At 46.9% G+C, this 12,500-nt stretch overlaps 1 protein-coding gene across 1 annotated transcript in view; it reads right to left on the reverse strand.

Moving 5' to 3' along the window:
- Positions 1-12,500, reverse strand: part of cnksr2a (connector enhancer of kinase suppressor of Ras 2a) — a 66,178-nt gene that overhangs the window by 21,740 nt on the left and 31,938 nt on the right. Inside the window, 8 exon segments of the mRNA XM_076995746.1 lie at positions 1,552-1,641; positions 2,472-2,677; positions 2,851-2,984; positions 4,480-4,626; positions 8,807-8,875; positions 9,808-9,867; positions 10,423-10,542; positions 12,302-12,343. Of these exon segments, the coding sequence (XP_076851861.1) occupies positions 1,552-1,641; positions 2,472-2,677; positions 2,851-2,984; positions 4,480-4,626; positions 8,807-8,875; positions 9,808-9,867; positions 10,423-10,542; positions 12,302-12,343 (868 nt within the window).

Genomic DNA, 12,500 nt, shown 5'->3' on the forward strand with positions numbered 1-12,500 from the left:
CACAGATGGAGGATGTTGGAAAGGAAACACAGCTTCTCATAAGAACACATACATATATGCCAGGCTGTCGCCATTTTGAATCTTAAGTAATGCTCTTAACAACACCTAATTTAATAATACTAATATCTACAACTCATGACAACAGCATTGATGACGATAACAATCCTTAATCGTACTGCTTTTCTGACAATACTACAGATGCCCCCGGTGATTAGACCATGCCTGTGTTGTCTCAGCTGAGAGCAGGAGTTGGCGTGCCCGCGGGCGGCTTGGCACAGCGCTGGCCTGGCACTTAGCAGGGCCAACGGGAGCAGGCACTCAGCTCAGTGGAGCTACCTCGCTGTGAGGGAGCCTGACGTGGGGCAGGAGGGCCACGGCTCCCCAGTGATGGAGAGAGGGGGGGGGGGAGAAGGGCTGAGAATGAAAGCAAAAGGGGGAGAGAGGGAGAAAGAAAGAGTGATGAAAGGAAGAAAGAAGAAAAAAAAAAGAAGGCAAACAAGATGTGGGCGGAGCCAAAGTGAGTAACAGTGAAGCCAGGAGGATGTGGTGGGTCTGATGAGGACTCTTGTGTCTTTTACTGTAAGAAATTAAATTAGGATCAACATCTCGGTTGTGGCATTCCAAAATAAAGTTGGAAATACCAAATCTATAATACTTTCATTTCATGACATAATGATTAAATAATGCAATTTCAAAATATAATTAAATACCACTAGATTATTTTAGATTGGTAAGTGAGTTATAACTCATAGATTTAATATTACATTGAGATCTTATATATCTAAGAAGAAATAATTGTTTTAATCTTTTTGGCATAAATAATATGATACTGGAGCAGTTTCTTTGCTGGAGGAATCTGGGGGCACAAAGATGATGGTGATGATGAAGAGATGATGGAGATGATGGTGAGATGATGAAGAGATGATGGTGAGATGATGGTGAGATGATGGTGAGATGATGGAGAGGGGTGCTAATATGGTGGAGAATAAAGAAAATGGCCATAATGACACATCCCTGCGTGCACAGGCTGCTGATTGGTGTACCTGTAACATTTGGGCAAAGCATTTGGGTGTGTGTGTGTGTGTGTGTGTGTGTGTGTGTGTATGTGTGTGTGTATACATTTACATTTACGGCATTTAGCAGACGCTCTTATACAGAGCGACTTACAAAGTGCTTTGCATCTGATCACAGAATTCATTCTAGCTAATAGTACGGATAGGCCAGAATTCAAGATACCATTCAGACACAAGATACAAGATACAAGTCAGATACAAGTCAGACTACTACTAAACTACAGGAGTCAATGTCATTACCTAGTGTTTTGCAAATTAGACGTTTGCCAAGAAGCACAAATAACCATAGACAGACATACAATTTAAGATGTGTATAGGAGTGTGTGTAGGAGTGTGCGTGTGTGTGCGTGTATTAGTGTGTGTGTGTGTGTGTGTGCGTATATTAGTCTGTGTGTGTATGTGTGTGTGTGTGTGTGTGTGTGTATAGGAGTGTGTGTGTTTGTGTGTGTGTGTGTGTGTGTGTGTAGCACACACTAACCTCTCCTGCCCTCTCTCTTCAGTCTGGCTGGGTCTTCATAGTCTGGTACCCAGTTGTACTCTACAGGCATAGAAATGGGCCGCAGGCGGCCTGAAAAGGACACACACACATTAGTGTTTATAGAAGCATACACACCGTCTGTCTGTGTGTGTGTGTGTGTGTGTGTGTGAGAGAGAGAGAGAGAGAGAGGAGATAGAAAGAGGAAGAGGCAAAAAGAAAGAGAGTGACGGTGAGAAAGAGAAAGACAGAAAGCATGAGAGGGGTTTGAGACAGTGTCACTCTTTCTCCCAAGAAACTGCACATACGATGTGTGTGTCAGCACTTGTGCAGAAAAGCAGAGATCCAGTAGGTAGAGCAGGTGTACAACTGTCTGCCCCACACACAGGCACATGGCACAGGCTGTTCTCTGGTCTTTAATTACAGCAACTCTGAACCCCCCACCCCCACCCCACCCTACCAAGTATTCTCCAAAGTCGATGCAGACTCTTGCTCTCCCACGCACAACACCACCAACACTCAGACTCTCAGAAGACCCGAGACGTGGCCCGTGACATGGCCCATGACCCATGAATCTGCATGTTGCCAAGATGCTCCTCAAGGCTCTTCCAAAGACACGTTAGTTTTTTTTGTTTTTTTAAAGGTCAGCAGATATAGACTGAAACAGCCATATGTTGAACTAAACTGTACTGCATGAATGTTGTGCAGGAATGATGATTTGCTCCCTGTAGGCGACATACTGCATCTGTGATCTGTAAGATGAAAAATGCGAATGCCGTATACAGCGAAGCAAGAAAAGGACATTAGATAACAGCAGTGTGCGTGTGTGTGTGTGTGTGTGTGTTTGCGTGAGTGCATGTTTTTTGCATGTTGTGGTGGGTGTGTGTGCATGAGTGTGAGGTGGTGTTTGCGTATCTGTGTACCGTAGGTAGGCGTGCCGTCACGGCGTGAGGGCGGGGCCCCGCGTCCTGGATCGTACTCGTAGCAGTAGAGCACCGCCTCCTCCTCCATGAGGGGGAAGCGTCGTCTGTACTCCTGGTCCAAGAAGGAGTTGGGCGACTCTGAACCTTTGGCAGCGGAGACGCCCCCCTGACCTCGCTCCTCCCCGGGCAGGTTCCCCTGGTCATCCCTGCACAGTGGTCATAATCACTAACCGCATTTAATGAGACGCCTAGTCTTAATGCTCACTCCTGCCCCCTGCAGGCCACTGGCCATTACACCAGACTGAAGTTAATCAATGCTAAAAGCTAATCAAGGGCAACCAGTGGGTCACCATGGGAAACCAGGAAAACCTGCGTTTACCTGGGAGTGTAGGGTTCAGCGGGAGGAGGAGGTATGTAGAGGTCGTGGAGGGCGGAGCTATCCCGCTTGGAGGGTGTGCTGATGGTGCTTGTGGGTGTGGCCGAGCTGCTGGTGGGGCTTTTGGGAGTGACTGGCTGCAAAGAGGACAGACAGGAGCAATCAATGGCGGATTCAGAATATGATCGATCCAAGGGACCTGATCATACACAACTTACACAAAAAAAGTCGTCAAAAGAACAAAGAGGTCTCTGGCGTCCAGAGACAGCCGTAGCAACAGAAGGTGGACTTATCAGGTCCCCAAGCTCACAGGGAGGATGGAGGGATGAATATGGCCCTCTGTTCTTCCAGTGTGGGATCACTGAGTCTGACAAAATGTATGAGTGAGACAGAAATACCCCTGCCTCTCCGAAGAAATACCCCTGCCTCTCCGAAGAAATACCCCTGCCTTTAAACAATCTGATTAGGCTCTATTGGCAGCAGGTCTGAAACTTAACACATAAAAAAAAAATCAGATGTCATTAATTTATAATAATTATAAAAATCAATGTAAAACTAATTAAGTACCATGTATAGTGCTGAATTTATTAGTACACTTAACTAAATGTAGCTACATCCAAATATTTAAATATTTAAATTTCTGTATCAGCTTTGGGCTGATAGAATGAACAGATCTTTCTTCTCTTCTCTTGTTATGACTATGGTGTGAGTACCACAGTGTGACCAGCAGCTCTGAGAGCTGAATGTGCATCATCCAGTTAAAATATGTATTGATATTGCATGATCCCACATGCAGGAATGACACAAAATGCACACAGACACACATGCAAATAAACACACACAAAGCTATTACAAAGCACGCAATGGAAAGCAATTAGGTATGAGTTAAGGGTAAAGGGGGTCTGAACCTTAACCTCAGCCAAATGAATCAAAAACAAAAGCTGATTAAGACCAGTCTGCCTTCTGTTAGAAGACACGCACACACACACACACACACACACACACACACACACACACACACACACACACACACACACACATTTAGTTTTGACTAGTGTTTCACAGTAGATGAAAGATGCTATGATAAGCCAAAACCTCACCCTAATCTTAACCTCAAAAACCAAAAGGAAATCTTTTTCATTTAAAAATTTTCCTCACAAAGACCAGCCAAATGTCTGCTCTCCAGAGAATTTTGATTTATCTCCATCACTTTTGGGGCCAGTTTGACAGCTGAATACACACCGTCCTCACACCACACACACACGTGTACACCTACACAAGTCTAAAAACTCCCTCTTCATTCTGTGCTAATGCAGGATATCACACAGCCTCAAGCTATCACCACATGCACCCAGAGCCACTGCAGGCACGCCCCATCCCCCCATACCTGCCCCCCACCACACAACCACCCCCCCAGCCACAGAGCGGGTCCTACAGGCAGGCACCTACAGAGCAGAGCAGGATGGCAGTCAACATTGAGGTGGGCAGCTAGCACGTCACCAATGGGGAAGGCCCACCTGCATCTGGAGGCGGGAAGCTGAGGGGCAGACTGGAGTCTGGGAGATGGGCTAAGAGGTGTGGCAGTGGGGTGTGGGGGGCGTGGCTTGTGGGCGATGGGGAGGAGCTTCCTACCTGAAGGGCCAGGGGCTTCCACCTCATGTTCTTTAGCAGTGCTGGAGCGGAGGTTAGGGTGCTCTGGGGACGCTTTTTCAGCGTCAGTGTCACCCCTCCAGGGTCCCCACGCAGGGAGTTTACCAAGTTTTTCAACTGCCAGCCCACCTACAGTGACAAACACAGGGTCAACAGGAACAAACACACACATATACACATATACAAACATATAAACAAACACCCGACACTAAGTGTCACCTTCCGGACAACAGTATACCTGCTCGTCACCTCTTTGTATGTTAGAGTTGTGAATATAGAGAGATCAAACTGAACGTGCAGTTGGCAGGTGCCTTTTCATGAACTGGGCCTTGTTCACTAAAACCTTAATACTTTGAACACAGTCCAGGTCTGTAAAGAAGAGGTAAAACTAACTAGCACGTGTTTTCTAATGATCCAGACATTGATCACACAGATGAAATTGTGCATGGTAACCACATGCTGCTGCTTTAAGTAAAGCTAACCCAGAACTCCACTCTCGAGATACACTTGTAGCTAATAGCGCTCAACACTAATGTAGCTGCTAACTGATTACTTATCAAGAGCCTATAAAAAACCTTAAGGCAAAGGAGAAGAAATCAATGTACCCACAAGCCTAAGAGAAATGAAGCTGTTTACACACACGTGCCCCTACATAAACACAAGCAAACTCATCACATACTAAGTATGCCTTAAACATCATAATAAGTACAGTTGTGCAAGCTGAAAGTTGTCTTGCTTGATATGCAGTCTTGAGAAACATGTTTGCCAACCATTTTGAATGTCCTGCATTTCTGCATGAACGTTTCCTAAAATACACACATCATACATTCCTGTCTCACCCTTCCTGGGGAGGAGTTTGAGGAGCAGGGAGGTACTTTCGCCGTTCCTAGGACTGCTCTCTTCTGGACTGAGATTGATGATGTAATTCCTGGGACCTGCTATAGCCACTCCTCCATCTTAGGGTTCACAGCACCAAGTAACCTTCACACCACTGGGACAACCTTGGTGTTAATCTTCCACATTTTCCCTATTAGGGTCTTTAAGATCCTGTTATTTGTCCAATTTATCATATTTCTTCCTTGGGATGTTTGCATCATTGGCACTACCACTACCACATCCATCTTCTCTCTGGCTGGTCCACCATTACATTCTTGTCTGTCAGGATCTGGTGTGCTCAATGGACAGTAGGTTTGTTGTTTTCAACAACTCTCTGCGGATCCCCTCATTTGGACTTGGGGGTAGAGTCCAGCTCATGAGTCTGTGCATATTACCTGTACATGACACCACTAGGTTCTGTTTCTCAGTGTACTGTATGTCTTCTTCAGAAATATATAAAACAAGACCAAATTCTGTTGCAGTATACATACAATACAGTTCAATAAGCTACGCCGTGAACAAGCTTTTTGAAGAACCTTAGAAAGACTTTTATTAATATAATGAAACAGAAAAGGTTATGAATAGTTTTTGTAGAATAGTAGGACTCCACCAGTCTAGTCAGGTAGATAATTTAGTTTGCACTGGCATCACTCCTAATCTGCATAAGAGTCCTGTGAGGAATCCACACAAGTCCCAAAACTCCCTGGAGCTTTAGGCCTGCAGGCATGTTTACGGGATTACAGGTCTGCCTCGGGAACAGCACGGTACAAGACTTCCATGGTGTAAGACCACTGCATACCACCCAACGTCAGCTCTGAAGCATGTTGGAGGCTAATATAATGTGAGTCAGCTTTGGTGCGTGTCCTGAAATCATCCAGAGATCAGTGAATCACAAGCCGTGAGAAGCAATTCTACAGCAGAATATCAGAGCATCTGTCTGCAAGCTGAAACTCATACATGCTGGATCATTCTACACAGCAATAATCCTGAACTCAAGAGCAAATGTGCAACATAGCGAATAAACACTAGAAAGGAATTTTAGAACCGCCAAATCAGACTTCAGACTGATTCCGGATTCTGATCCGACTGAAATTACGTGGCGAACCAGGCCTTTCAGGTCAAATATCCTTAATAATGAAATGTAATAATAAGTGTTATCTAAAGAAAGACACCAGAACAGCTCTTGTGGAGGTTCTTGCTAATCAATGCGGATTCACACACTTGTTTTTCCACAAAACATGAGGAATCCCTACTTGGAAAAAAGACACTGCAATGTAAGAACGATCGGTTCAAATAAACACGTTTTACATCACACAGCTGGACAACCGAATCCCCTAAACATACACAAACATGCAACCGTGACAACGACCGGCAACACATATGCACACAGGGACGCACTGTGATGGGCTGGGCATGGACGTCTGGAGGTTCCCCCTCACACGGATACACACCCAGCAGAACCTCCCAGAGAGACGTTTACCTCTGCCAGCTGTCCTCCGTGGGGTGTGTCTACACAACGCTGCGGGATGACTTGATTTGTCAGGTTGTGGGTTTTTTGCCCCCCCCCCCCCCTCCCCCGTAAATCCAAACACAAGTGGCTTATCACACATTAGCACCGCTTTTCCCAATTACAGAGCTGACATTGTAGTAATTAATTTAGGATTAATGAGGCTTCATTGTTGTTGATGTTTCATCAGGAAAGGAGCCCCAGACACAGTTTGATGGCTACGACGGGGCGATACAGTCATCTCCACACCGAGATGCCAAACAAAACACCCTCGTGTCCAAAAGCTCCATCATCTGGATGAATGAACACAACACAGGTGGAGGTGGAGAGGAGGCACAGTGGTGGGTGATCGGCGTGGGGCGCAGTGGTGGTGTGCTCAAATCCGAGAGCACCTTCTGAAATGCGATTTGAAATGACTCATCAGCTCACCTCCATCAAAGATAACGACCCTTGGAGCGAAATGACCAACTTTGATGTCATTTCCTGCCCCCACACAAACACACATGCATACAGAGTTCAGTCGTTTTCCCATTACGTCAAAGCTTACGCCTACAGCGCTGCTGGTAGGTGATGTACACATTATGGTCTCCATAGTTACATATACGATAATGATATTTAGAACTCGATGCTCTTTCAAATTCAAACTTCAAAACAAAAACTCAACGGCTCTTGAAACATGATCATTAAAACCGTCTGAACAAAACGATAAACTCTCATTCAAATTGCACTTTCATTAAACAAGTCTAATGTACGTTTGTTCTCCATGAAAAAAAAAATTCCACAATATTTTATTTGGTGTAGTACAATGTCATTGATTCTCCAAGTATAAAGAGTGATCCACAATGATTCCATTGACTATGTCACACAAGGGGACACACATTCACACACACTCACATATACACTCACACACACACACACACACACACACACACACACTCACACATACACTCACACACACACACACACACACACACACACACACAAACACACACACACTCACACATACACTCACACACACACACACACACACACACGCGCACACACACACACACACACACACACACACACACACACACACACACTCACACATACACACGTTGCTCTCGTTAAGAATTCTAGCTCTTATAGGAGGCTGCTGTAAAGAGTGAAAGGAAGAGAGGGATGGCAGCACAGAGTGGGTGGAGGTATAGGTGGAGGAACAGATGGAGGGATGGGTGAAGGTACGGGTGGAGGAACAGGTGGAGGGATGGGTGAATGTATGGGTGGAGGAACAGGTGGAGGGACAGGTGAAGGAACAGATGGAGGGATGGGTGAAGGTATGGTGGAGGAACAGGTGGAGGAATGGGTGAAGGAACAGGTGGAGGTATGGGTGAAGGTATGGTGGAGGAACAGGTGGAGGAACAGATGGAGGGATGGGTGAAGGTACGGGTGGAGGAACAGGTGGAGGGATGGGTGAATGTATGGGTGGAGGAACAGGTGGAGGAATGGGTGAAGGAACAGGTGGAGGTATGGGTGAAGGTATGGGTGAAGGAACAGGTGGAGGTATGGGTGAAGGTATGGGTGGAGGGATGGGTGAAGGTATGGGTAGAGGAACAGGTGGAGGTATGGGTGAAGGTATGGGTGAAGGTACGGGTGGAGGGATGGGTGAAGGAACAGATGGAGAGATGGGTGGAGCGACGGGTGAAGGTACGGGTGGAGGAACAGGTGGAGGGATGGGTGAAGGTATGGGTAGAGGAACAGGTGGAGGGATGGGTGGAGAAATGGGTCGACGGACAGGTGGATGGGTGCAAAGGAGGGTAGAAGAGAGGAAATCACTTGGGAATGCTGAGACAGCAAGCTGGGGCCATGTGGGGATGGTGGTGGAGAGATGGGGGTGGAGGCAGGACCACAGGGGTGGAGGCAGGACAAGAAAATGCTGAACCTCACCACTGTCTGATGGTTCACCTGGATCACCTCATCGCCAGCATGGATCTTCTTACAGCGGTCAGCTGGAGACTGAGAGAGAGAGAGAGAGAGAGAGAGAGAGAGAGAGAGAGAGAGAGAGAGAGAGAGAGAGAGAGAGAGAGAGAGAGAGAGAGAGAGAGAGAGACAGACAGACAGACAGACAGACAGACAGACAGACAGACAGAGATACAGAGAAACAGACACAGAGAGACAGACAGACACAGAGATACAGAGAGACAGACAGAGAGAGACAGACAGACACAGAGATACAGAGACAGACAGACAGATACAGAGATACAGAGAGACAGACAGAGAGAGAGAGAGACAGACACAGAGATACAGAGAAACAGACAAGAGACAGACAGACACAGAGATACAAAGAAACAGACAGAGAGACAGACAGACAGATACAGAGAAACAGACAGAGAGGCTTTAATGAGTAGATTTCTAGACAAATGTGCAAAACATCTCTCCGCCACCCTCCTTATCTCTCCCTCTCTGTCTCTTGCCTTCTTTCATAAAGCCCTGGTTGCATCTAGCAGACATCAGCGCTCTCACATCTCAGTTACACCAACATAATCACAGTTAGTCAGGGCTGGTGCTTCCCTGACGGCACCGATGGACTCCTTTTGTTTCTTTGTTTGTTTTCTTGTGTTGTCATATTGTATCTTGTCATCTCTCTCTTTCTCTCTCTCCCTCTCTCTCTCTCACTCTCTCTTTCTATCTCTCATTTTTCTCTCCCTCACTGACAGAAAGATAAGCAGTGTCATAGTGAGAGTGACAGCAAAGTTTTAATGAAGAAATCAATCCCATCAACACTGCTTCTCACACATATGTGCACGCGCACACACACACACACACACACACACACACACACACACACACACACACACACACACACACACACACACACACACACACACACACACACAGACACACACACATGTATGAACACACACATGTATGAACATGTATTCTCTTACTCCCTCAGTGGTCCCAGTAATGACATGAAGGCCGTCATATGTGGACTTAATGTACATTCCCTGCAAGAAACACAAGAAAACCACAGAAACGTCAGTCACCCTTTCTCAGAAAAAAGAATGATGAATGTAAACGAATCTCTCTCTTAGTCTCCCTCTTATCCCTCCTTCCTCGTTTTTCCTCTTTCTTACATTTACATGTGTATGAATAAGCTGTCAAATGCACAGTGCCTCACAGTGCCAGCGTGTGAGTCTTATACACACGCTGCTGAGCGAGATGTAATTCTGGATGACTGAGAGACTAAAGTAGGTCTCCATTGTTATTTTGACCACGTAAAGTTGAATCCCAGATCTGCCGTTGCTAATAGTGAGCAGGTCTATTAGTGCATAGGGCAGTGATGACCACTGATTGGCTGTGATTGGAGGAAGAGGCGTAAAGACCACATCTTGCCTGCGTGTACACACACACACACGATCATCTGGAGTCTTATACACACACACTCACACTCACTAGGAGCATGAGTCAGGTAAGACATATTGAAGAGTACAGTCTGTGTGTGTGTGTGTGTGTGTGTGTGTGTGTGTGTGTGTGTGTGTTTGTATGTGTGTAGTTTTTACCAGGCCCTCAGTAGGTTTGATATTAGCCAGTTGAACCACCTCCAGATGGGCTGACTGCGAGACCAGAGGATCCGAAGACAGAGAGATGATGTGGTCACACACTCCTGATAGAGTCTTACACTGCGCACACACACACACACACACACACACACACACACACACACACACACACACACACACACACACACACACACACACACAGACTATAAATTAGCCGTACCATAGAGCCTTTGCTTTAAGTGTTTATCTTGAGACTATAAACTTTGCTGTCTGTAGTAGCCATTCAGTGCAACATCTCTGAGGCAAGCATCTCTGCGATCTCAAGTGGCAACATAGATGTAAAGACCAGTTGTCCGATTACAGCATCCCAGATTACAGCATTCCAGATTACTGCATCCCAGATTACTGCATCCCAGCCTCCTGAGCAGCTCTGGGTCCTGCTGGCAACTGTGCTGGATGGAAGAATATCGACAGCTGCCTGGCCAAAGCATGGCTGGAGCTTCACGCTGAGGCTAGGGGCTCACATGGAAGTCCAAGACTAAATCTGTCTGGGACGAGGCTTGAGGCAACACTGTTGAGCTGAAGGGGTGTGTGTGTGTGTGTGTGTGTGTGTGTGTGTGTGTGTGTGTGTGTGTGTGTGTGTGTGTGTGTGTGCGGGGGGTGCAGGAGGAGAGTTTATTTGCTGATTGAAAGAGGAGGGGGTATCAGTCAGTTAAGGCGGTTGAATCGGTTGTGGTAGATCAGTAATACTGCACACGTTCTCAAGATGAGAGAGAGAGAGAGAGAGAGAGGAGAGAGAGAGAGAGAGAGAGAGAGAGAGAGAGAGAGAGAGAGAGGGCGGAGGGGCAGGAGTGCTGTGTTGGAGCCAGGCCCACCATTGAAGTGGGTTCAGCTTGGCTAAGCTGAACACTGCACTCTTTATCCCAGGAAAACAGAGGGGTGTGAGGGGGTGTGTGAGGGGGGGGTTTGAGGGGCATGGGGGTGTCATAGGGACAGCAGGAGAGAGAGTTCCCCATTTACTCATCTCCTGTCTATTTCTCTTTTCTTTCTCTCTTTCTTGATTCCTAATGACATCTCTCCCTCCCTGTCCCCCCTCTCTCTCTCTCTCTCTCTCTCTCTCTCTCTCTCTCTCTCTCTCTATCTATCTATCTGTCTCTCCCTCTCTGAGTTTTCCTGGTGGTGCTCTGGCATTTCAGCTCTCTCGTTGTGTTTAGATTTTCATCTCTTTCTCTTCCTCAAACTTTCTCTCCCTCTTTCTCTTCCTCACACTTTCTCTCCCTCTTTCTCTTCCTCCCATTCACTCGGTTTTCTGCTCCTCTTTTCCAACTCTCTCTGCCTTCTATCAACATCGTTCTTTTCATCCAGTGTGTGTGTGTGTGTGTGTGTATGCACCACATGGGTGGTAGGAAATTAAAGCTGGAGCTAGCGGGTACGGTGGGAGGGTATTTATAGCAACGGGATTCAGGGAGAATGACAGCTGTGCCTAGCCTAGCAGTAATGGCACAACCTGAGACACACACACACACACACACACACACACACACACACACACACACACAGATGCATGCATGCCAGCAACCATGTGTGTGTGGGACCGAGACCAGGACCCATACTAAGACCACTGCTAGCGTAGCCATAATGGCTGTTCCTGACTAGTGTTGACGGAGAAGATCATGCCAGGAATCCCAAGCCTAACAACAAGAAAAGATCTCCACATCCTCCTACACTTCACGCTATTCCGACCTGGGGAACGTCCTCCCACTCCGTCTGGATGAGGCTTGTGCACCCCAAACGACCCCAAGCGAGCGCACGTGCGTGAGGGCTGGACGTGGGCCGACGTGAGGCCCGGTGTTGAAGGAGGGGCAGGGCAGTATCTTACCACATGCAGGATCTTGTTCTCGGTCTCGTAGACGGTGCAGTCCTGCAGAGGAGAACAAGGCGCCGTGATTAGTCTCATGTTTTGTGAGGGGACGCACACGGACACACACATGCACACACGTGTGAGTGCACCCCACACCCCACAACACTGCAATCGCTAGAACATCTAAAGTACAGACTAATTTTAGCTTTCCCAAAGC

Source organism: Brachyhypopomus gauderio, unplaced genomic scaffold (genome assembly GCF_052324685.1).
Source record: "Brachyhypopomus gauderio isolate BG-103 unplaced genomic scaffold, BGAUD_0.2 sc241, whole genome shotgun sequence".
Classification (NCBI taxonomy): Eukaryota; Metazoa; Chordata; class Actinopteri; order Gymnotiformes; family Hypopomidae; genus Brachyhypopomus; species Brachyhypopomus gauderio.